The 23,981-nt window shown below is 40.7% G+C and overlaps 1 protein-coding gene across 4 annotated transcripts in view; it reads left to right on the top strand.

Moving 5' to 3' along the window:
• Positions 1 to 22,694, top strand: part of SLC41A2 (solute carrier family 41 member 2) — a 158,145-nt gene extending 135,451 nt beyond the window's left edge. For all 4 annotated transcript variants that reach the window (XM_060194328.1, XM_060194327.1, XM_060194329.1 and 1 more), the window contains one exon: positions 22,198 to 22,694. In XM_060194328.1, the coding sequence (XP_060050311.1) occupies positions 22,198 to 22,383 (186 nt within the window). In that variant the 3' untranslated portion in view covers positions 22,384 to 22,694. The remainder of the gene's footprint in view (positions 1 to 22,197) is intronic.
• The last annotated feature ends 1,287 nt before the right edge of the window (positions 22,695 to 23,981 follow it).

Here is a 23,981-nt window from a genome sequence, read left to right as displayed (position 1 = left end):
ATTCCCTCCATATCTGAATCCCTGTACGTCTGAGCTCAAATTCCATGGTCACATCTAGGGACATTCTAGGCTGCACTCATTTCAGGACCAGTCTTCCTCCAGCGGCAGAGTATGTTGGTTGATCCAGCCTCCCTTCAGCAAATGGGACTGTTTCTACTGTTGTCGTAGGAGCTTTTTACTCTTTTATATTTTTGTGTAGTGTAATAGGAAGACCCTTAGACAAGAAGCCAGTCTTTCTGGATTCTGATTCTGGACCTTATTTAACTCTGTGATTTTGGCTGAGTCATAGTACTGGGCCTTAGTTTCCTTCCTTGTGACACAAGGTACAGATATTGTTGCTAATATCATCTCAGTCCAGCTCGGTAAAACTTAATTTTTTTCCCCTTTATTGGGAGGTTAATGGTTTACAGCACAGTTGCTGGCACATGGACACAGTTTCTCTTCTCACTAAGATAGGAGTCTGTAAAACCCTCTCACCCCTAAATTAGGTTCATCATCTTTACATTTCTTTAACTCTGGGGGTTGATTAATGTGGCTACTTGAAGATAGGAGGTTCATTTTTCCCTCTGGGATTGCTTTTTTTTTTTTTTTCCCCTTTTGGTGTGATACAACTGTGTGATTCTGCTTTTATAGCTTAGGCTACAGGGTATTAAAATTGAAACACTTTCTTTTTTTTTTCTTTTTATTGGGGAATTAATGTTTTACATTCAACAGTAAGTACAATAGTTTGTACATGCATAACATTCCCCAGTTTCCCATATAACAATACAACCCCCACTAGGTCCTCTGAATCCTTCTTGGACCTGTATTCTCCCCACCCACCCACCCCAGAGTCTTTTACTTTGGTGTGATACGCCAATTCCATTTCAGGTTCTACTTGTGTTTTCTTTTCTGATCTTGTTTTTCAACTTCTGCCTGAGAGTGAGATCATCCCATATTCATCCTTCTGTTTCTGACTTATTTCACTCAACATGATTTTTTCAAGGTCCATCCAAGATCGGCTGAAAATGGTGAAGTCACCATTCTTTACAGCTGAGTAGTATTCCATTGTGTATATATACCACAACTTGCTCAGCCACTCATCTGCTGTTGGACACCTGGGTTGCTTCAGGATTTGGCTATACAAATTGTGCTGCCAAGAACATATGTGTACACAGATCTTTTTGGGTGGATATGTTGATTTCCTTAGGATATATCCCCAGGAGAGGAATTGCAGGATCATAGGGTAGGTCCATTTCTAGCCTTCTGAGAGCTCTCCAGACTGTTCTCCACAGAGGTTGGACCAATTGACATTCCCACCAGCAGTGTAGGAGGGTTCCTTTGACCCCATACCCTCTCCAGCATTTGCTGCTGTTACCTTTTCTGATGTATGACATTCTCACAGGAGTGAAGTGGTATCTTGTTGTTGTCTTTATTTGCATTTCTCTGACATTCAGAGACTTGGAACATTTTTCATGTGTTTCTCGGCCTTTTGGATCTCTTCTGTGGTGAATATTCTGTCCATGTCCTCCCCCTATTTTTGGATGGGGTTATTTGTTGTTTTGTTGTTGAGTTTGGCAAGCTCTTTATATATGTTGGTTATTAAACTCTTGTCTGATGTATGGCATGTAAAGATCTTCTCCCATTCTGTGAGGGGGTCTCTTGGTTTAATGGTTATAATAGACTCTCATGTCTATAATAGACACTCTTTAATGGTTTAATAGACTCTCATGCCTGAGGCTCCGAAGTCCCGGGTTCAACCCCCTGCACCACCATAAACCAGAGCTGAGCAGTGCTCTGGCTAAAAAAAAAAAAAAAAAAAAAAGAAAAAAAAGAAACACTTTCTTAAGTGTGTGTTTATGATGAAAGCTCGAGGTGTTTGTGCTTGGGCTCCAGAGATACTCAGGTGATGAAATGGTAACATGTCTCCCTGGGGCCTCTGTGTGGCAAGGCATGGAGACAGAGTTCTTTCCAGACTTGGCAGAGTCCGATGAAGATGAAGACAGAGCAGAAAAGCTGAGTCTTCTTTCTCTTGAGCGTTCTGGCTAAGGTGTTTCTGCCTGTGCTCTGAATCCTGTGGAGACTGCTGACAGAAAATAGAAGGATTCTTACCTCATCTACTGAAAAATAAATCATATAGCTATGTGGAAGCACTTAGTTGGAAAGCAGAAGAACCATTACTGGAGAAATCTACCAGAGTAAGTCTTGGCTTATTGTAAGACCAAACAAAATACTGCCCTTCCTCCCAAAAAAGGGAATATAAAAATTTTATATAGTTAATATGAAAATAGTGATGTTTTTTTTTTTTTTTTTTTTTAGTCTACACAACAGTTTTGCTTTTGGTTATCACTGGGCCCTCACTGCTCTGGGCTGACTTATTATTTTTTTTTATTATACCTGTATATTTTTGAAAATAGTTTTATCAGTGTTTTAATATTGATTTACAAAATTATAAGCTATCAGGAGCAAGGGGCCAGGTGGTGGCACACCTGGTTAACTGCAAACATTACAGTGCTCAAGGACCTGGGTTCAAGCCCCCTGGCCCCCACCTGCAGAGGGAAAGCTTCACAAGTGATGAAGCAATGTTGCAGGTGTCTCTTCATTTTTTTCCCTTTTTCTTAATTTTTTTATTAGTGATTTAATATTGAATCTCAAGGCTGTTGACAAAGGAGGTGTAATTCCATACAGTTGCCACCACCACCTGATTTCTGTGTCCCGTCCTTTTCACTAGAAACTTCCTTCTGGGAGTATGGATCATAATTCTTTTGGGGATGTAGAAGGAGGGAGTTTTGGCTTCTGTAATTGCTTCTCCACTGGATACGGGCATTAGCAGATCAATCTATTACCTCCAGCCTGTTTCTATTTCCCTAGTCGGGTAGGGCTTTGTAGAGGTGATGTTCTTGGAAGCATTGGTGAGATCATCTGCCCAGGGCAGTAAGATGGAAGTGTAGATGATTTCTTTGCCTTCCTGATCTCTCCAGCATTTGTTACTGACCCCTTTCTTTCTTCCTTTCTTTCTTTCTTTCTTTCTCTTCCTTTTTTTTTTTTTTAATACCGTCCTTCCTAATGTATGACATTCTTACAGGAGAGAAGTGCTATCTCACTGTTGTTTTTATTTGCATTTCTCTGGTGATCAGTGACTTTGAATATTTCTTTTTTAGTTTTTATAATATTTATTTATTTACTCCCTTTTGTTGCCCTTGTTTTCTTTTATTGTTGTAGTTATTATTGATGTCGTTGTTTTGGGATAGGACAGAGAGAAATGGAGAGAGGAGGGGAAGACAGAGAGGGGAGAGAGAAAGATAGACACCTGCAGACCTGCTTCACAGTTTGTGAAGCGACTCCTCTACAGGTGGGGAGCCAGGGACTCGAACTGAACTTTGAACATTTTTTCAAATGTCTGTTGGCCCTCTAGACCTCTTCTTTGGTAAAGATTCTGTCCATATCCTTTCCCCATTTTTAATGGTGTCATTATTTTTTCCTTGCTGTGTTTAGTGAGCTCTGTATTTTGGTTATTAGCCCTTTGTTTGATGTACATGAAAAATTTTCTCCTGTAGGGCATCTTTCTGTTTTTGTCATTATTTCCTTTTCTGTACAGAAGCTTTTCAGTTTGATGTAGTCCCATCGGCTTATTTTTCTGCCTTTGTTTTCCTTTCTGTTAGACTCAAGTCTTGGAAGACATTTCCAAAGCAGACATCCTGAAGTGTTGTGCCAATGCCTTCCTTTATATACTTGATGAGTTTTAGTCTAATATCCAGCTCTGATCCATTTGAAGTTGTGCTTTGGTGAAATGTGGTGGTTCAACTTTATCCTTCTGCAATAATTAGTAGCCAAACATAAATGAGATGAATGAGCATGGCTGTATGCCAGTGTCACTTTACTTATGAATACTAAAAATTAAATTTAATTAAGTTCTCATGTCTTCAATTCTTTCTCCTCCTCCCTCAATAATTTGAAAATATAAAAGCCACTCAATTTATGGGCCATTCAAGTGGAGCCAGGTTTGGCTTTTAAGCTATTTGCTGTAGGTTGCTGTCGGAGAAAACTCGATTGGGGTTCTTCTCTATTTTTAGAAATTCCTTCAATAAACAGGTTCTAAATCTCAACTGATATTTGTCAGACCTCTCCTGTGTCTCACACATTGCTTCTCTGTATATAAAAATGAATCCTGCCACCTACAAAAGCAAACTGAAAGAAAATCACCATAAAGTGGGCTGGGGAGACAGCATAATGGTTATGCAAAATGACTCATGCCTGAGGTGATGAGTTCCGAGGTTCAATTCCCAGCACCACCACAACAGTGTTCTGGTAAAAAGAAAAGAAAGAAAACATTGGAATATAATTTATATACAATAAATACACTCATATAAAGTGTAAATTGAATGAGTTTTTGTCACACTTGTAACATATATAACAAACACCACAGTCAACATATAAAATGTTATTTTCATTGCCAAAAGTTGTCTCTACACTTGGTTCTCCTCCATCCTTCCCTTTGCGAATCCCTGAAGCAAATCTTGTCACTATAAATCATATATCTCTCTTCTGGAGTTTTATATAAATAAATCTAAATGTGAACTCCTTAAAGTCTCCTTCATTTACCCAATGTACTATGTTGTTGTTTTTTTTTCTTTCTTTCCTTCTTTCTTTTTTCCTTCCTTCCTTTCTCTCTCTCTCTCTTTCCTTCTGCCTCCAGGTTTATTGCTGGGGCTTGGTGCCTGCACTACAAATCCACTTCTCCTGGAGGCCATTTCCCCCCCATTTTGTTGCCTTTGTTGTTGCCCTTGTTGTTGTCATTATTGTTGCCATTGATATTGTTGTTGTTGGATAGGACAGAGAGAAATTGAGAGAGGACGGGAAGACAGAGGGGGAAAGACACTTGCAGACCTGCTTCACAGCGTGTGAAGCGACTCTCCTGCAAGTGGGGAGCTGGGGGCTCCGACCCAGATCTTTGTGCGCTTAACCCGCAGTGCTACCGCCCAACCCCCTTTTTAAAAATTTCTTTATTGGGAGATTAATGGTTTACAATTGACAGTAAAATACAGTAGTTTGTACATGAGTAACATTTCCCAGTTTTCCACTTAACAATACAACCCCCACTAGGTCCTCCTCTGCCATCATGTTCCAGGACCTGAACCCCCACCACCACCCCAGAGTCTTTTACTGTAGTGCAATACACCAATGCTATATTTTTGAAATGTATTCATACATTTAAATGTACCAGTGGTTCCATTTCTGCTGCTTTGGGTTACATTATATATTCATTTACTCTGGGTAAGTAAACAGGAGAAAATAGCTAAATTTTGTGGAGGAAACTGATTGTTGAGTTTAAGATTTCTTTTTTTTTTTTGGGAGCCGGCCGGTGGCACAGCAGGGTAAGCGCACATGGCGCAAAGCACAAGGACCAGCATAAGGATCCTGGTTGGAGCCCCCAGCTCCCAGAATGGTGAAGCACATCTGCAGGTGTCTGTCTTTCTCTCCCCCCCTCTGTCTTCCCTTCCTCTCTCAATTTCTCTCTGTCCTATCCAACAACAACAATAGCAATAACAACAACAACGATGACGATAAACAACAAGGGCAACAAAAGGGGGAAAAAGAATTATTTTTTAAATAATTTTTTTTAAAAATACTTAATTGTTGAAAGAAAGATACAAAGTAAAAGATACCAAAAGAGAAAGACCAGAGCACTGCGCAGCTCTGACTTGTGGTGCTGGGCATTGAACCTGGGACCTTTTATAAAGATACTTTCTGTTTGTTTTTTTTTTATAAAAAGGAAACTGACAAAACCATAGGATAAGAGGGGTACAACTCCACACAGTTCCCACCACCAGAACTCCATATCCCATCCCCTCCCCTGATAGCTTTCCTATTCTTTACCCCTCCAGAGCCCCACCCCCTAGGGAAAGCCCTTTTTTAAAAAAATTTTTCCCACTGATTTCTCATTTTTTATTTTATTTTATTTATTTATTTATTTATTTATTTATTTATTTAATAGAATGAAAGAGACCACAGCACTGAAAGCACATGGCAAAGCAACATACTATCAAAGTAAACTATTTTTCCAGCCCTTCTTGGCTTGCTTAAAAGCAAGTCTGACAATAACAGAAAGAAAAACCGAGAGGGTAAATTCTCAGAACCTTTTTATTCAACACAAAGACTGTAGTAAAGATGGGTGCCAAACAGGACATGTTTCTTTAGATGGAGGGGGGAGAATGGGGGTGGGAGAATACCATCAGTAATATTAAACAAATTTTATTTGCTGAGAAAGGAGTTAGCAAACTATAACCTGAGACCAAATCAAACTGGTTGCCTGTTTTCATAAATAGAGTTTTACTGGTACACAGCCATACTCATTCATTTACACATTATCTAAGACTGCAGCTTAACATTTGTACCAGAGACTAAATGATATCCAAAGTCTAAACTATTTACTATCTGGACCGTTCAGAAAAAGCTGTGGACTCTTTAGTGGTAGTTAACTCTCAGACTCATCTGGAAAACATAAGAAATATACTGTTCCAAGGCATCATGTATTATTTTTGATAAAAACATGATACCTTGGAATAGTATATTTTAAAAAAATGGACAGGGATGGATTTGTATAACCATTATGCTATCTCCCCAGCCCAAGAATTGCCTCTAGGGTTATCCCTGGGGTTCAGTACCTGCACTACAAATCCACTGCTTCTGGCGGCAATTTTTTCAATTTTTTTTTATAGGACAGAGAAATTGAGAGAGGAGGGGAAGACAAAGAGGAAGAAAGAAAGAGAGACACCTGCTTCACTGTTTGTGAAGCGACCCCCCTGCAGGTGGAAAGAGCTGGGGGCTCGAACTGGGATCCTTGCTCGTGTCCTTACTTCTGACCTGATAAATCTTTATATACTCTAAATTCAAATCTTTTGTCAGGTGTAATGGAAATAAATAATTCCATCTTCATTTTCTTGTATTATTGACAACACAAGTTTTGTTTTACCATTTTTTTCTTAATACTTTTGTACCCTAAGAGATCTTTGCCTTTCCTTATATTATGAAAACCATTTTCACCGAGCGATAGCACAGCAGGTTAAGCGCACATAGTGTGAAAACCATTTTCCCTATATTTTTCTTTAGCAAATTTCTAGGGGTTTTATTTGGATCTCTGATTCATTTTTGAGTGTTGTGTATGTGTGTGTTTGTGTGTGTTTTTGTGTGTGTGTTGGCATGAAATAAGGACTAAGGTTCATATTTTTCTTTTTCTTTCTTTTTTTTTTTCTCTCCAGGGTTATCGCTGGGGCTCGGTGCCTACACTATGAATCCACTGCTCCTGGTGGCCTTTTTGTTTGTTTGGGTTTTTTGATAGGACAGAGAGTAATTGAAAGGGGAGAATAGGATGGGGGGGGGAGGAAAGATAGATAGACACCTGCAAACCTGCCTCACCGCTTGTGAAGTGACCCCCCTGCAGGTGGGAAGCTAGGGACTTGAACCAGGATCTTTGCGCTTTGTACTATGTGCACTTATCCCACTGCGCTACTGCCTGACCCTCAGTTCGTATTTTTCTTTATGAATATCTACTTCTGGTATCACTTATTAGAAGGACTTTTGTCCCCTTGAATAACCTTAATATCTTTTTTTTAATATTTATTCCCTTTTGTTGCCTTTGTTTTATTGTTGAAGTTAAGTTATAATTGTTGTTATTGATGTCATTGTTGGATAGGACAGAGAGAAATGGAGAGAGGAGGGAAAGACAGAGAAGGGGGGAGAAAAATGGACACCAGCAAACCTGATTCACCACCTGTGAAGCAACTCTCCTGCAGGTGGGGAGCTGGGGGCTCAAACCAAGATCCTTATGGAGGTCCTTGCGCTTCCTGCCACCTGCACTTAATCCACTGAGCTACCGCCCAACTCCCTAACCTTAGTATCTTTATAAAGAATCAGTTTATAATCTGTAAGTAGATCTATTTCTAAATTCTCATCTACATATTGGTATGTGTATTCTTAACATTACTGTTTTATTTGAGCCTTAACGTACTTTTATGAATTTCGCCTCAAATATAAATCATTTATCATTCTTTTAGTGGACATATTAATGCACACTTAATCTACATTGTAACAAAGATTAAAAATTGTATTTATTTATTTCCTTATTTTTGGCTTCCAGGGTTGTTGCAGGGGCTCAGTGTGAGTACTTTGAATCCATAGTTCCTGGTAACCTTTTTCTCCTTCTCCTTCTCCTTCTCCTCCTTCTCCTGTCGTATGCTTTACATTGGCTTGTTCTAGCCCTCCCCCTCCAAGAGAATTGGATGAGTCCTGTTAATTTCGCGGGCCTGCTTGGCCCCACCCCAAGGGACCCTGGGAGAGGGTTCCGGAGTCCGAGAGTTCCTGAGTTCCCCAGTGACAGAGTTCCTGAGTTCCGGAGTTCGAGAGTGCGAGAGTGCGAGAGTTTCTGAGTTCGAGAGTAAGGGAGAGGGTTCCTGGGTTCCAGAGTAAAAGAGAGAGTGCTTGCGCCGCCGCAAAGAGACAGCAGAGTTCTGTTTGGTGATTAGTTTGTCTTAGTTTGTGAATCGTTGTTCCTGAATAAAGAAATACAGCTGCCCTGCCCAGCCGTTGTCTCCGCGTCTCTGTTCACCACCGTGAAGCTAGCCGGCCCGACCAGAGCCTTCCGAAATTTTAACAACATTCTCCTTCTCCTTCTCCTTCTCCTTCTCCTTCTCCTTCTCCTTCTCCTTCTCCTTCTCCTTCTCCTTCTCCTTCTCCTTCTCCTTCTCCTTCTCCTTCTACTTCTCCTCCTCCTCCTCCTCCTTTTTCTTCTTCTTCTTCTTCTTTCTTTTCTTTTCATTCAATATGACAGAGAGAAATTGAGAGGGGAGGGGAAGATAGAGAAAGAAAGACAACATTAGACCTGCTTCACCACTCGTGAAGCATCCCCTTTGCAGTAGAGGAGTGTTGGCTCAATCCCTGGTCCTTGTGAAGATTAAAATTTGTATTTTTATATATTGGATTGTCAGAAAAGTTATGACATATGCTTCTGTGTTTTTCAAAGCAATTTTTATTAATTTATTTTTATTAAAATTTTAATGTATCATGACTTTTCCAGCAGCCCAACATTTAGGTCTTAGACAAGGAGCATTTATATTTTTAATGGATACAAGTATTTCAGTTGTCTTAGACCTAAGCTAGATATTCTCTTATTCTCTGCTCTTAACATAGATTTAGCTATAGTGGTAACATTTCAACAGCAGCAGTAATTATTATTTACCGATCCAGTGTGATAATGTGTCTCACATAAGAGTCCAGGCTCATTATGTCTGGGGCTTTCACACTTGTCACTTCTGGCTGATTTTTCTAAGATGTTAATTAGATGAATTAAGCATCTTCCTTTTGTATGTTCAACTTTATTCTCTGCTTTTCTCTATATTCTGTCTCCAGCCAATGACTGTAGACCCTTTTCTTTTCAAGAAACAAATTTTTTTTTTAGTTTTCAAATCCTAGTTGTCTCTTTTCCCCCTCCTCCTATTCTTTCCCATTAAAATGAATTTTCATTTTTTTAAGGCCTCCTCGTCTTTACTAAGTCAAATAAATGCAGAGCTGAAAATCAGAGAAATTCTGACTCTTTACATCTCCCCTACAATTAGAATATATTTTGGGTAGTTCCATTTTCTAGTAATATCCTCTCTTCTATTCTTAGAGTTTCGAAGTTATCCTTTTAAATTTATTTTCTGAGACCTTATGTCACCTCATGAAATGAAGAAGCAGATAAGCATATCTCTGACCTAAACAGGCAAGCAAAGGGCTTTATGTAGGTCATGGTTCTACAGAGATCTTTTTCTCTTTCTTGGATTTTCTTTTCTTTTCTCTTCTTTCCTTTTCTTTTTTCCTTCTTTTTATCTTCTTCCTCTTTCTCCTCCTCCTCTCCTTTTCCTCCTCCTTCCTCTCTTCTAGGACCAATAATCATAATCAGAGACATCTTATGATTTTTTTTTTCAAGACTGGGGTTGGTAGATGACTTCAAATTTGAGTTCTTTAGATGTCAAGGTGGGGAAGGTATTCATATCTACTTTGACATATAATTGCTTAAGCTTAAACTCAGAGAAGTCAGAGCTTTACTCAGCTCTAGCTTATGGTGGTACCTGGGATTAAACCTGGAGACTTTAGAACCTCATACATACAAGTCTGGTGCACTACTACTATGATATCTCCCTGGCGCTTGATGTGTTTTAAGTGTGTGTGTGTGTGTGTGATTTCTGAGGGACTAGGTGGTAGCACACATGTTACCATGTGCAGGTACTCAATTTCAAGCCCCTGGCCCCTACCTTCAGGAGAAGAAACTTTGTGAATGGTGAAGCATGTCTGCAAATGTCTCTTTCTCTCTCCCTCTCTATTTCTCCCTCCCCTCTTAATTTCTCTCTGTTCCATCAAATAAAAAAGGGAAAAATGACAGCCAGGAGTGATGGATTCCTTGTGCCCAGTGATAAACTTGGTGTCAAATTATGTGTGTGTGTGTGTGTGTTTATGTGTGTGTGTTTTATGTATACATATGCTTTCTGAAATTTGAGCAGTATATTAGAAAGTAAATAATTTTGAGAGGATGATTTTTTTTTCTAGTGAAGGCTTTGTTAGAAACCCGCAGAAAGGCCTTTTACTTGTAAAGAGGATGGTAGTAGAAACAGGGCCACCTGTGGGCCGTAGTCAGAGGGTGGGGAGGGCTCACAGAAGCTGCCCAGGGGCTATACTGCAGGCTGCATCTTTCTCTGTCACTCTGCCAGTCTTTACAGCATTAGATAATTTTACTTGCCATGCAATAGAAAATCAAGACATGTGGTCTGGGAGGTGGCCCAGTAGATAAAACATTGGACTCTCAAACTTGAGGTCTTAAGTTCACATTCCAGCAGCACATGTACTGAAGTGATGATCTAGTGCTTCCCTTTTCTCTCTCTCTCATTAATAAAGAAATAATTTGGAAAAAAAAGAAAGAAAATCAAAACATTAATTTCCTAGAGCTATTTGTGTTTTATTTCTTTTTAAATATTCTTTTATTATCATTTACTTATTTTGGATATATAGAGAGATAAACACTGAAAAGGAAAAGAAGAGATAGAAAGTAAGAGAGACAGAGAGGAGACCTGATTCGCCACTAGTGAAGCTTCCACCCTGCAGGTGCGGACTGGGGACTTGAACCCAGGTCCTTGTGAATGGTAACGTGTGCACTCAGCCAGATATGCCACTACCCAGATCCCACATGTTTTATTTCTATCTCTTTTTTCTTCTTACTAGAAACCTAGAAACACCTTAATTACTTTGACTTTTTTCCCCCCTGGATTTCTATGGGGATGGTTCTCATTTCCTAATTTGAATTGGCATGATCTGTCACTGGCTCTTTGCTTTATTGGAACAGAATAACATGGTCAGAAGGACAGGGGGAGTCAGGCAGTAGTGCAGCGGGTTAAGCACAGGTGGTGCAAAGCGCAAGGACTGGTATAAGGATCCTGGTTCGAGACCCCAACTCCCCACCTGCAGGGGAGTTGCTTCACAGGTAGTGAAGCAGGTCTGCAGGTATCTGTCTTTCTATCCCCCTCTTTGTCTTCCCCTCCTCTCTCCATTTCTCTCTGTCCTATCCAACAATGATGACATCAATAACAATAATAATAACTACAACAACAATGAAAAACAAGGGCAACAAAAGGGAAAATAAATAAATAAATATAAAAAAATTTTTAAAAGGACAGGAAATGACCATTATATTATATTAATGACCATTTTTTATTAAAGTGCCTAATTGTTTATCAAATACTGAAAAGACACACAACCATGACATGCATGAAGTATAAAAGAAAGTAAAAGTAATACATGGTCAGGGTGATATTACCAGAATTAAAGTATCAGATTTGCATGCCTGGAGCTGGGTGGTGGACACTCAATTGAGCATACATAGTACTCCCTTTCTCCTTTCCTTTCTATCATCCCCACCCTCAAATTCTCTCTGTCCTATCTAATAAAATGGGAAGGGGGAGAAAACAATTGGCCTCCAGGAGCAGTGGATTCATAGTGCTAGCACTTATTTGTGGCAAAATAAATAAATAAAAATATTTGCATGACTGAGGCTCCATAGGTCTGGGGTTTAGTCCCTGACACCCTCGTAAACCAGAGATGAACAAGTCTCTCCCTGCACCCCCCCATGAAAATAAATGTTTCTTGATAGAAAAAAATCTTACTGAAGAATAGTCATAATCCAGTAGACACTGGAGCACTCACCTTCCAGTTTAAGGAACATAGAACACTGGAGACCAGGGGGTAGTTCACCTGGTAGAGGATATGCTCTCACATGCATGAGGCTCTGGGTTTGATCCCTAGCCTAATTTGGCAGCACCATGGACAGCACCAAGGGCATCCCACCCATGCCTGAACAGCTGTGCTTGGCCTGTCTCTCCCTCTCCAACAAACAAATACACCACTGCCAGTTACTGTAGTGCCTTCTGTGCCCCTTGCTCCTCTGCAAAGATTCAGCTGTCCTGAATCCTATGAACAACAAGTCTTTTCCTTTCCTCATGATTCTACTTGATATATTCGGATAGCTAAATGGCATATTTTGTAATTCTGCATGACTTTAACTTTTATAAAGATGGAGAGCTACTGAATATATGTTCAGGTGACTTTCTTCTCTTACTCAGTACTGTGCTTGAGGTTCATTCCTGTGTGGAGCGGTTGTTCATTAGCTTTGCTGGTACACAGTGCCCCATTGTGTGAATAGTCCATTGTATAATCACCCATTCATCTATTAATGAACTCTTAGGTTATGAGTGAGTTTTGTTAGTAAAAAATCAAAGCTATAATAGGGGCTGGGAAGTGGCACACCCACTTAAATACATACATTACTAAGTTCAAGAACCTGGGTTCAAACCCGAGGTCCCCACCTGCAGGAGGAAAGCTTCACAAGCAGTGAAGCAGTGCTACAGATGTCATTCTTTCACTCTACCTCTTTATCCCCACCCCCCTCTATGTTTCTCTCTATCTCTATCAAAAAGAAAAATGAAAGGGGAAAAGGCGGGGGTGGGGTTGATGTATTTTACCAAAGTAAAAGACTCTGAGGTATGTGGGGGGAGAGTTCAGGTCCTGGAAAAGGATGGCAGAGGACCTAGTGGGGGTTGTATTATTATGTGGAAAACTGAGAAATATTATGCATGTACAAACTATTGTATTTACTTGTGACATTAAAAACATTAATTAAAACATTAATCCCCCAATAAAGGAAAATAAATTTTAAAAAAAAGAAAAGGGGGGGGAAAGGCTGTCAGGAGCAGTAGATTCATTGTGTAATCACCAAGCTCTACTGATAACCCTAGTGGAAATTAAAAGAAAAAAAAAACATCAAGGCTATAAACATGGCTAGGTATGTCTTCTAGTACACATTCTAAGAGTTTCTTCCAGTCAGAAGGGCCTAGCCAAGGACTTCTTAGGAAGCTTGGTGACTTTTATGGACTCCTCCAATTGAATCATTTTTTAAAACTTTTTTTATTTCTTTAGAAAAGGAGACATTCCCCACCAATGTGTCCTGGAGCCCTGCTTCCCCAGAGACCCACCCTACTAGGGAAAGAGAGAGGCAGACTGGGATCCTACAGTTTTGTTAATGTCTCCTTTCTTAAAAAAAAGAGAGAGAGACATTAACAAAACCATAGGATAAGAGGGTACAACCCCACATAGTTCCCACCACCAGATCTCCGTATCCCATCCCCTCCCCTGATAGCTTTCCCATTCTCTATCCCTCTGGGAGCATGGACCCAGGGTCATTGTGGGTTGTAGAAAGTGGAAGGTCTGGCTTCTGTAATTGCTTCCCTGCTGAACATGGGCATTGACTGGTCAATCCACACTCCCAGACTGCCTCTCTTTTTAGGGAAAAGAGTAGGGTGGGGCTCTGGGGTGGCAGAGCTCCAGGACACATTGGTGAGGTCATCTGTCCAGGGAAGTCTTGTCGGCATCATGCTAGCATCTGGAACCTGGTGGCTGAAAAGAGAGTTAACATACAAAGCCAAACAAATTGTTGACCAATCATGGACCTAAAGGCTGGAATAATGCAGATGAAGTGTTGGGGGGGGGTCTCCCATTTTGTAGATAAGACTAGTAGGCATATTTTAGTTATATTTCAAAGGGCCTGTAGCTATACTAGGTTTTTTTTTCTCTTTGAGCCTGAAATCTGGCGTGTAGGTGGATCCGAGTTATTGTCTGGGGAGGTGATGTCATGGATGGAAAAGGGACAGAAAGCTGGATCAGGGAAGCAAGTAGCTCCCTAATATGGGGAAGGGGTATAAGTATTGTTGACTATAAACCCCATCAATTAATTTGGTCTGGGGCCCATATTCAGCTTAGGAGCCTATGTGACCTCTGCATCCCTGTAGATCTGAGCTCACATTCTGTGGTCATGAGTAGGAACATTCCAAGTTGCCCCAATATCAACCCATCTTCCTCAGGTGTAGCATAGAGTATGTTGTCCATCCTCCTTTCAGAGGATGGAACATTCTCTACCGTTGTTGATCCAAGTTGAGGGCAAGGTCCTATGTGGGGCCCACAAAGGGGTCTATTTTGTTGTTCCTGATAGAGATGACCTGTAACAGTGAAGAGAGGGATTTATTTGAGGTCTAGGCCTATCATGTCTGTTTGGGAATCTCTGAATAGGGCCCCAGCTGATGGGGTGGCCTGATAGTAACTAAAAAGTCATTAAAGTATGCCATTCTCTTGCCGTTATTCAGCTTTTGCAGTCCTTGCTTTGATAAGGTTAGCTTTGGAGTGAGTGAGAGAACTGTAATAGGAAGTAGGTGAGGAGGGTATCTAAGTCTAATTAGATACTATTTCATTAGGAACTTTATACTGACTCACTGCAGACTATTTTCTACTTTTGCTTTCAGGTATATATTTTTCCCTAACTTATGGATACGTGTGAACATATGCTCTATCTCACGGGACCTGGTCTATATCTAGGTTTTGGGACTTTGTTAGGAAGTGAACCGCCTGGAATGGAATTAGAGAATACTATGAAAGGAAAGCTCTCACTCGAGTAATGAAGCTGAAGGGTTGTCATTCCACACCTGCAGTCTCTGGACACAGTCTGAAGTGAAGCATGCTGAGGTGTTGATTAGGTTGGGATTGGCGGATGCAATATTATTTGGTATGAACTGAGAGAAGCATGCAGGAAAGTGATCCCCACCCTAAAGTTCCAGTACTGGGGGAAATACAGCCTCTGTAGTGGAAATGTGAGGTTCCTGCTGTCTTAGGGTTCAAGAAGACAACAGATATTTATTGTTATAATTACATTATTTGGTAATTGGGTTAACTTTGAAAAATCCCTTTGTTAGGATTTGCTGTATAATACCCAGCATCACCATAATTTATGTCCATTGGCATTATTTGTATATAGCTGTGCCACCGGTTGCTTCTGTTCTCCCTGGTCTAGGCTTTTGAGAGAGTCAACATATCAAAGACTCAGCCTATGTATTAAAAAGACTCAGTCTGTGGTTTAAGAAGTTTGACGCGTACAATCAAATTTCCCCTCTCATATTAATTAAATAGAGATTTATATGACTACACTTTAATAGGAGTGTACATAAACACCATTCCCAGCACCAAAAGACTCTGTCCCATCCCACCCCCTGCTGCCCTGGGAAGCCAAATATCCACCCTCACCCCATGGTTTTTACTTTGGTGCCCTCCCTACTCCAGATTTAGTCAAATCCTGCTTTTAGTTTCCCTTTCTGTTGTTCTTTCTCAGCTTCTGTTGATGAGTGGGATCATCCCATACTCATCTTTATCTTTCTGACTTATCCCACTTAACATAATTCCTTCTATCTCTGTCCAAGATGGGTCAGAGAAGGTGGGTTCATTGTGCTTAATAGCTGCACAATTGACTCATTTTACATAATTCAGGCCAATGAAAAGATACTTTTATTTGACTATCCAGAGTAGATTACCTCCCTACTGACTGATGACCCTAATTTTTTCATAGCAGACATTTAAATATTAGATTTTAATGGGCAAGGCTTCCAGTCTAAAAACTGGGCTAGGACAGTGTATTTTTCTAGGGGAAATGAATTCAGCCCTTGTAAGCTAGGGATTATAAGAACTGGGCTAGTTTATGACTCCTGACTCCTGGTGTTTATTTGTATCATGTTTCGGAGCATTCCTCTGCTAACGAAATATCAATAGACAATACACAAGGCTACTATTGGCAGTTGGGGCATTGAGTAGGGCTGATGTGTGGGGCTTGATCCTACCTCAGAGGAGGAGCTAGCCCAAAGAATCAGATTCATCCAAAGCAAATATATATACTTGTTTTTCGTATATTTAACTTCTCAGCAATACATCTAGAATATGCATAATTATCTGGAGCTACAAAGTTGCCTTTCAGAAGCTGTGTTTACCTAAAGAAATTATGCATATTTCATAAAAATAAAACAGAAGATATATTTTTTTTAAAAATCTGTGGTCTGATTTTCGATGTGCCCCATGAAAAGCATGCACCACTTAACATGTTGAGTTCCTTCCATTTTGTTTTGGAAAGAAAGAAATCACCTGAAGGAGTATCTGATATGCATTATCATTTTAGTGACTCATCACACACAGTATTCCAAGAACACACTCATGTCCTCTCTTAATTCACAGAAGGATGTATAAATTTAAGACTGCTTGAACTTTAAGTTATCATGATACCTTTAAAAATACATTGAGGGGGAGTCGGGCAGTAGCACAGCGGGTTAAACGCAGGCGGTACAAAGCACAAGGACCAGCATAAGGATCCCGGTTCAAGCCCCCGGCTCCCCACCTGCAGGGGGCGTCGCTTCACAGGAGGTGAAGCAGGTCTGCAGGTGTTTGTCTTTCTTTCCCCCTCTCTGTCTTCCCCTCCTCTCTCCATTTCTCTCTGTCCTATCCAACAGTGACATTATCAATACCAACAATAATAATTACTACAACAGTAAAACTACAAGGGCAACAAAAGGGAATAAATAAATAAATAATTTAAAAAATAACAATAAATTGAGGGAGTCGGACGGTGGGTTAAACGCAAGTGGTGCAAAGAGCAAGGACCAGCATAAGGATCCAGGTTCGAGCCCCCAGCTCCCCACCTGCAGGAGAGTCGCTTCACAGGCGGTGAAGCAGGTCTGCAGGTGTCTTACCTTTCTCTCCCCCTCTCTGTCTTCCCCTCCTCTCACCATTTCTCTCTGTCCTATCCAACAACAATGATATCAATAATAATAACTACAACAGTAAAACGGGACAACAAAAGGGAATAAATAAATTAATTTTTTTTTTAAAAATTGAGAAAGGAATTAATTTTTATTATATGTACATGTATAATATGTACATTACTCATTATAATAAGAAAGATAGAGAGACCAGAGCACTCCTCAGCTCTGGCTTATGGTGGTGCTGCTGCTGTCTGTGGTTTGAACCTGGGACTTCAGAACCTCAGGCAGAAATTTCTTTTTGTATTACCATATGCTATCTCCCTTGTAGGAATATATATATATATATAATATATAATTTTTACTTCTGTGTCTCCCAGTGAACACGAGGGAGTAGTAATAGCACCAGCTCAGGAAGAATGTTGTGGGGATTAACTAATGGACAGTACAGGCAGTAAGTTTAGAAACAGGTAGTGTTATGTTCCAATGCAACGTCATTTGCAAGAGCCAGGCAGTAGATTGAACTTGGCCGAGGGACTATAGTTTGCCAGTCCCCACTCCAGATGAATCTTCCACCAGTGCAGCTGCTATGCAGGGAGCCAGTGAACATATGTGTAATAAAGGCTTATACATTTAATTGTGCATTTATATGTTTCATATATTGTTTTTGTTTTGTTTTTGCCTCCAGGGTTATTGCTGGGGCTCGGTGCCTGCACTACGAATCCACTGCTCCTGGAAGCTGTTTTTCCCCTTTTGTTGCCCTTGTTATTTATCATTATTGTTGTTGTTATTGTTGTTATTGCTGCCATTGTTGTTGAATTGGAAAGAGAGAACTGGATAGAGTAGGGGAAGACGAGGGGGAGAGAAAGACACCTGCAGACCTGCTTTACCACTTGTGAAGCGACCCCCCTGTAGGTGGGCTTGAACTGGGATCCTTATGCCAGAGCTTGAGCTTTGTGTCATGTACACTTACCCTGTTTCATATATATATATATATATATATTCAATAGCACCTACTGGATTGTCAGGGAAATTATGATGTAATTTTTTGTTTGTTTGTTTTTCATGACTTTCCTGACAGCCCCATATATAACGGCTGTACTTTCCCCCCCCTTTGTGATCCAGTTTAACTAGCTACCTTCATTCTCTTTTAAGCTTCTCCCTCCTGCACTCATTACTCACTCAGCCAGCAGTTGCTTTTTACTGATGCTCCACCTGGTCTCTGATGGAGAGCTGACTCCATGGCCTGTTCTATGGAGAGACAATTCAAATTGGTTTTTGTCAGCTTCTGTCTCTCAGTAACTTTTATCCCTTAACCTGAGGAGTCTCTCCCCACTGAGGATGTATGTTATAAATGAGTGTTTCCTGACATGATGACCTTTTTAGCTCTTATCTCCCCTGGCCCCCTGCCAGGATACAGTGCTTGGTCTCTATGGGGATCTCTTGTCTGACACCGTCTCCAGCTGATTTCCATGCAATTCTGTCAGACAGTCAGGGCCTACTTTGTAAACCAGTCATTTTGCTAGGCCCTGAAGACATGAGAATGAACAGATCCTGGGAAAAATAGGGCATCTAAACCAGAACACATCGCCCACACTGGACCTGGGCCATTCAGTGCCCCATGGGTGACTCTTTTCTGTGTGTCAGCATTTACTGAAGTCACCTGAGACCATACTGTCTCTTCACCTTCCTCATCATCCTCCTCAATCAAGACTCTTATTCTTTCAAATTAAGTTGAGCAGACATCAGCCTCTGGTCTGATCTTTATCTTCTTCACATAAGAGCAGTTAGACTCAGAGTAATAAGAAGCTTCTTCAAAGTCATGCCACTGATAGTACAGCTGGAAATCACATCCAGATCTCCTAACTTCCTAGTCTAGAAGCCTTTCTAACATCTTATGCATCTTCCCTGTGCAAAAGAGATTGTCCTGGAGAATCTTTCTGGGATTCCAAATCAGTCTTTACCAGTGAGACACTCTTGAGGGAATCAACTTTATACAAAAGAAAATAGGGCTTAAGAGGCTTAAGATACAGCCTCTCTCAGGGGGCTGATGGTGGAGCACCTAGCTAAGTGAACACATCACCATGTACAAAGATCCCTGTTCAAGCCCCTGCTCCCCACCGGCAGGGGGAGGACACTTTACAAGTGATGAAACAGGTCTACAAGTGTCTATCTTTGTATTTTCCTCTCTGTCTCCCTCTCCCCTCTCAATTTCTCTCTGTCCTATCTAATAAAAATTAGAAGAAAAAGAAGGGGGGAGGAGGAGAAGGAGACCACCACCAGGAGCAGTGGAATGGCAGTGCAGGCACCTAGCTCCATCGATGACACCGGTGGCAAAAGAGGGGGGGGGCAAGATAAAAGAAAGATAACAACCTCTCTATCTGACAGATGTTGCAAGGCCTCTCCAGTCCACTCCTCTGGAATAAGTATAGTCTCTCCATTTGGACAGGCCACTCTCCTTGCTGGCAGGAATGTCAGCTGAGCTATGGGATGCAGCAGCTTAGAAGCCAAGGCAGACACTTGGCTCCCATGGCCTACTTGTCAGAAAAGACAATGGGCCCTCATATAGACCTGACCCAAGGTGACCTTCCTCCTGCACACACCAGACACCCCTGAAAGCTAAAGAGCCCTAAAGAGTAATGAGACTAGTCAGCTCTACTTATCATGGACATCGGTTCAAAGTGGACATATTGTGTTTTATCACTGAAATACTTAGCACAGTCTCAGGAAGTGTAGGCACCATTATTCTCTACTGTTCAATTAGGAAACGAGTCAGAGAAGTAAAATAACTTACCCACAGTCAACTAGTAAATAGTAAAGAAGTACTCTTGCCCATTATTTTATACTTTCTACCTTGACCAAAACCAATGCACATTAACCTCCTTAATTTTAAAGCTTTATTTAATCAGGGAGGCTGGGCAGTAGTGCAGAGGGTTAAGTGCACATGACACAAAGTGCAAGGATGGGTGTAAGGGTCCCTGTTCGAGCCCCCCGGCCCTCCACCTGCAAGGGCGTCACTTCACAAGCAGTGAAGCAGGTCTGCTGGTGTCTGTCTTTCTCTCCCCCTCTCTGTCTTCCCCTCCTCTCTCCATTTCTTTCTGTCCTATCCAACAACAACAACAACAATAACAAACAAGGATAAACAAGGACAACAAAAGGAAAAAATAGCCTCCAGGAGCAATGGATTCTAGTGCAGGCACCGAGCCCCAGTGATAACCCTGGAGGAGGAAGAGGAGAAGAAGAAGATGAAGGAGGGGAGAAGGAAATGAAGGAGGAGGAGTAGAAGAAGATGAAAGAAGAACAAGGAGGGGGAGAAGGAAAGGAAGAAAGAAAGAGGAGGAGGAGAAGAGGGGTCGGTATTGGTAGTGGCAGTAGTAGTGGTTGTAGTAGAAGAGGAGGAAAAGAAAGAAAAAAGAAAGAAACTAACACCTCACAGTATGCATGAAAGTTAACTCAAAATGAGCAGCAAAGTAAAGGACTTGGGGGGACATAGGGGATGGGAACACTGGAAAGATGGTGGAGAAAGATGAATGGGTGGTGGGAGTGGTGTGGAGACACCTGCCATGAAGAAATGAGAGGTTGTACCCATTTGTCAACAGCTGTCCTGGAAAGTGTTATTAGGGGGAGGGAAATAAATCCATGACTTGAAGACAAAAATCTAAACCATAAAATACAGTGAAGGAAAAAAATAGGCAAAACACTCTACGATGTTGTCTTTGAAGGTGTATTTGGAGACTCAGCTCCAAAAGCATGAGTAAACCAATGGGATTAGGTTCAATTTAAAAATCTCTGTACAGTGAAGGAAACTCCTGTTGAAGCAAAAAGACAGCCCCTCCTAATAGAAGAACATATTCACAGAACATATACCTGATAAAGGACTAATTTCTAAGATACACAAATACCACACCAAGTTCAGCCATGAAATAATGAGTGACTCTCCCCATGCATACACACCTGCAGGTGGAAAGCTTCATAAGCAGTGAAGTAGAGCTGTGGGTCTCTCTCTCCCTCTCTCCTTCTGTTTCCCCATCCCCTCTCAACTTCTGTCTCTATCCAATAATAAAAATATAAATGTTTGTATTATAGTTCTTAGGATTTTTATAAGTTCTAGGATTTTTCTAAGTTTGCAGTTAACATTTATATGTCTATATTTCATTTTGTCTCTGTATTGGAGTCAGTGTAATTTATACCTCTGTATTCATTTTTATATTAATGTCTAAATTTCTCCAACATCATTTGTTGAAAATGCTACGTTTTCTATAATAATTGCCTTAAACTTTAAAAAACTCTGTTAAATATTAAATATATATTTAAAAAAGAAAGATAAGTATCCCTATTAAAAATGGGGGGAACTGAACGAAAAGGACTTAGTGGTGACCAATAGGCATATATATATATATTTTTTTAAATTTTCACTACAGAGATTTAATATAATTTTTATTTCCTAAAAAGACTTAAAATATTTTAATATGTGCACATCTTCATTTTTTTAGTTGACACAACAGAAAAATTGAAATAGGATAGGTAAGATAGACACCCACAGCACTGCTTCACCATTCATGAAGCTTCCTCCCTGCAGGTAGGAGTTGGGAGCTTGAACCGTGGTCATTGTGCTTAGTAAAATGCACGCTCAACTGAGTGTGCCACCGCATGACCTCTGCATTATAATTTTTCCTGTGTAAAAAAAAAAATAGTACCTAGCACTAGGGAAAGAGGACTCAAGAATAGGACTTGCATGCCTGAGGTTCCAGATTTGGTCCTCAACTCCGCTATATACTAGAGCTGAATGGTACTCTGGTCTCTCTCCTCTCTCTAACCCTTCTCTCTCTCTCTCTCTCTCTCTCTCTCTCTCTCTCTCTCCCTCTCCCTCCCTCCCCACTCCTTTCCCTTCTTCTCTGCTCTCCTCTGCTCTCTCTCTCAAGAAAGATGATCATGTGAATGAATTGCTTCTTCCTTGTAATCATGGCCTTAGACACAGCCTATTCCTTCCAGAAGCACTGGATACACAGCAGGAAAGCCCTAACTTGCTAACAGCGTGCAGACAATGGGAGTCACATCTGTTGTTTTCTTCCAGGTCTTCACTTTGCTGTGGATTGCTGACTGGATGGTGCATCACTTCTGGAGGAAAGGGAAAGACCCAGACAGTTTCTCCATCCCCTATCTTACGGCGCTGGGGGACCTGCTGGGGACAGCCTTGCTTGCCTTAAGTTTCCACTTTCTCTGGCTCATCGGAGACCGGGATGGAGATGTTGGAGACTAGTCAGTCCTGTAAACTGCTCTGAGGTTACCAAGGAAAAACACAAGACAACCACTTGACAGCTCTTTTGAAAAACTTTCACATCAGTAGTTTGACTTGTGCCCAGGGTCATCTGCAATTGGCCCTGATTCAATGAAATGGCCTTAACCTTTTTCATTTTTTTAGGAACCTGTGTTGAAACCAGAACAAACAGTTTTTGTGCTGCTTTTCATAGAATAAGTGACCATTTAAATGGACTTAGAAACAAGCTCTAACTGACATTAATTAAACAGGAAGGAATATTTTGGTTTGCAGTGAATCAAAAAAAAAACAAACTACAGACTAGCAGCAATATATATTGTTCTTGCTTAATTTAAAATCCAAGGTTAGAGGGAGAGTTTTAGGTTAGCCTTTCTTGTCTCGCAGATGTGTTATATTCCAAAGTGTCCTATGAAAAGAGAGGCCCAGCCAAGCTTTCATAATTTAAATATTGTGCCCACCTCTGCTAGCTGAGGATAAATTGACCAATTACCTGATCCTAACCTCAGTGTGATCTGCTGAGCAGAAAACAGACTCACTCTGACTTGTTTTCTGTGAATCCCTTGTGCCAAGCCTAACTGGATTTCAAGTCTGCAAGTTCTTGGAAGACCACCCTTAAAACACAGAATGTTCTTGAGAGATTATTAATGAAAGTGGTGGGTTGTTGTTGAATAATTGCATTGCCGAAGGAATATTGATCTTTTTCAGAAAACTTGGGAGTGGAAGCCAGAGGATAATCTGGGCTGTATTTGTGGAGAGAAGATGATCTGAGAAAGGGTGTGTGTGTGTGTGTGTGTGTGTGTGTGTGTGTATTTGTGTGTGTGTGTGTATTTGTGTGTGTGTGTGTGTGTATTTGTGTGTACGTACATACGTACGTACGTAAGTAGAGAAGCTCTGATAGGGAACTGAATCATGGAGTGTTGAAAGATCTGAATGCTGTTAGGAAACCAGCATTATGTCTTTATACTTAAATATATTTCAATGATATGCTTTTGTCATTTGGTCCCAAAAATTTTTGCCTGCCCAGAATTTAGCCTTAGTTGTCTATATTATAACTAATAGCTTCTTATTATTTAAAAAAAACTGTAGCATTTAATATAACCAAGACATTATAAGATCTAGAATGAGCAATTTGCTCTTCTTTTTATTATTTATTTATTTATTTTTTTACTGCCACCAGGGCTGTCACTGGGACTTGGTACCTCCATGATGAATCCACTTCTTCCAGCAGCCATTTTATCCCCCCCCTTTTAATTTGATAAGACAGAGAGAGATTGAGATGGGAGGGGGAAGATAGGGAGAAAGACACCTGCAGCACTGCCTCACCACTCATGAAGCCCACATACTCACACACTGCAGGTGAGAACTAGGGGTTTGAACCCAGGTCCTTGGGCATGGTAACATGTGCACTCAACAGTATGTACCACCAGATGGCCCCAAGCAATTTGCTCTTCTAAAGAAGTTTTGAAATTTCCAGTTGTTTTGTTTTTTAAATAGGAAGAGAAAGAGAATGAGAAAGACCCTATAACATTCAAAGCTCCCCTGCAGTGCAGGGTGGCCTTGCTGGAACCTGGGCCATGCAC

The sequence above is a fragment of the Erinaceus europaeus genome, chromosome 7 (genome assembly GCF_950295315.1).
Source record: "Erinaceus europaeus chromosome 7, mEriEur2.1, whole genome shotgun sequence".
NCBI lineage: Eukaryota > Metazoa > Chordata > Mammalia > Eulipotyphla > Erinaceidae > Erinaceus > Erinaceus europaeus.
This window is presented reverse-complemented; position numbering and strand designations above follow the sequence as displayed.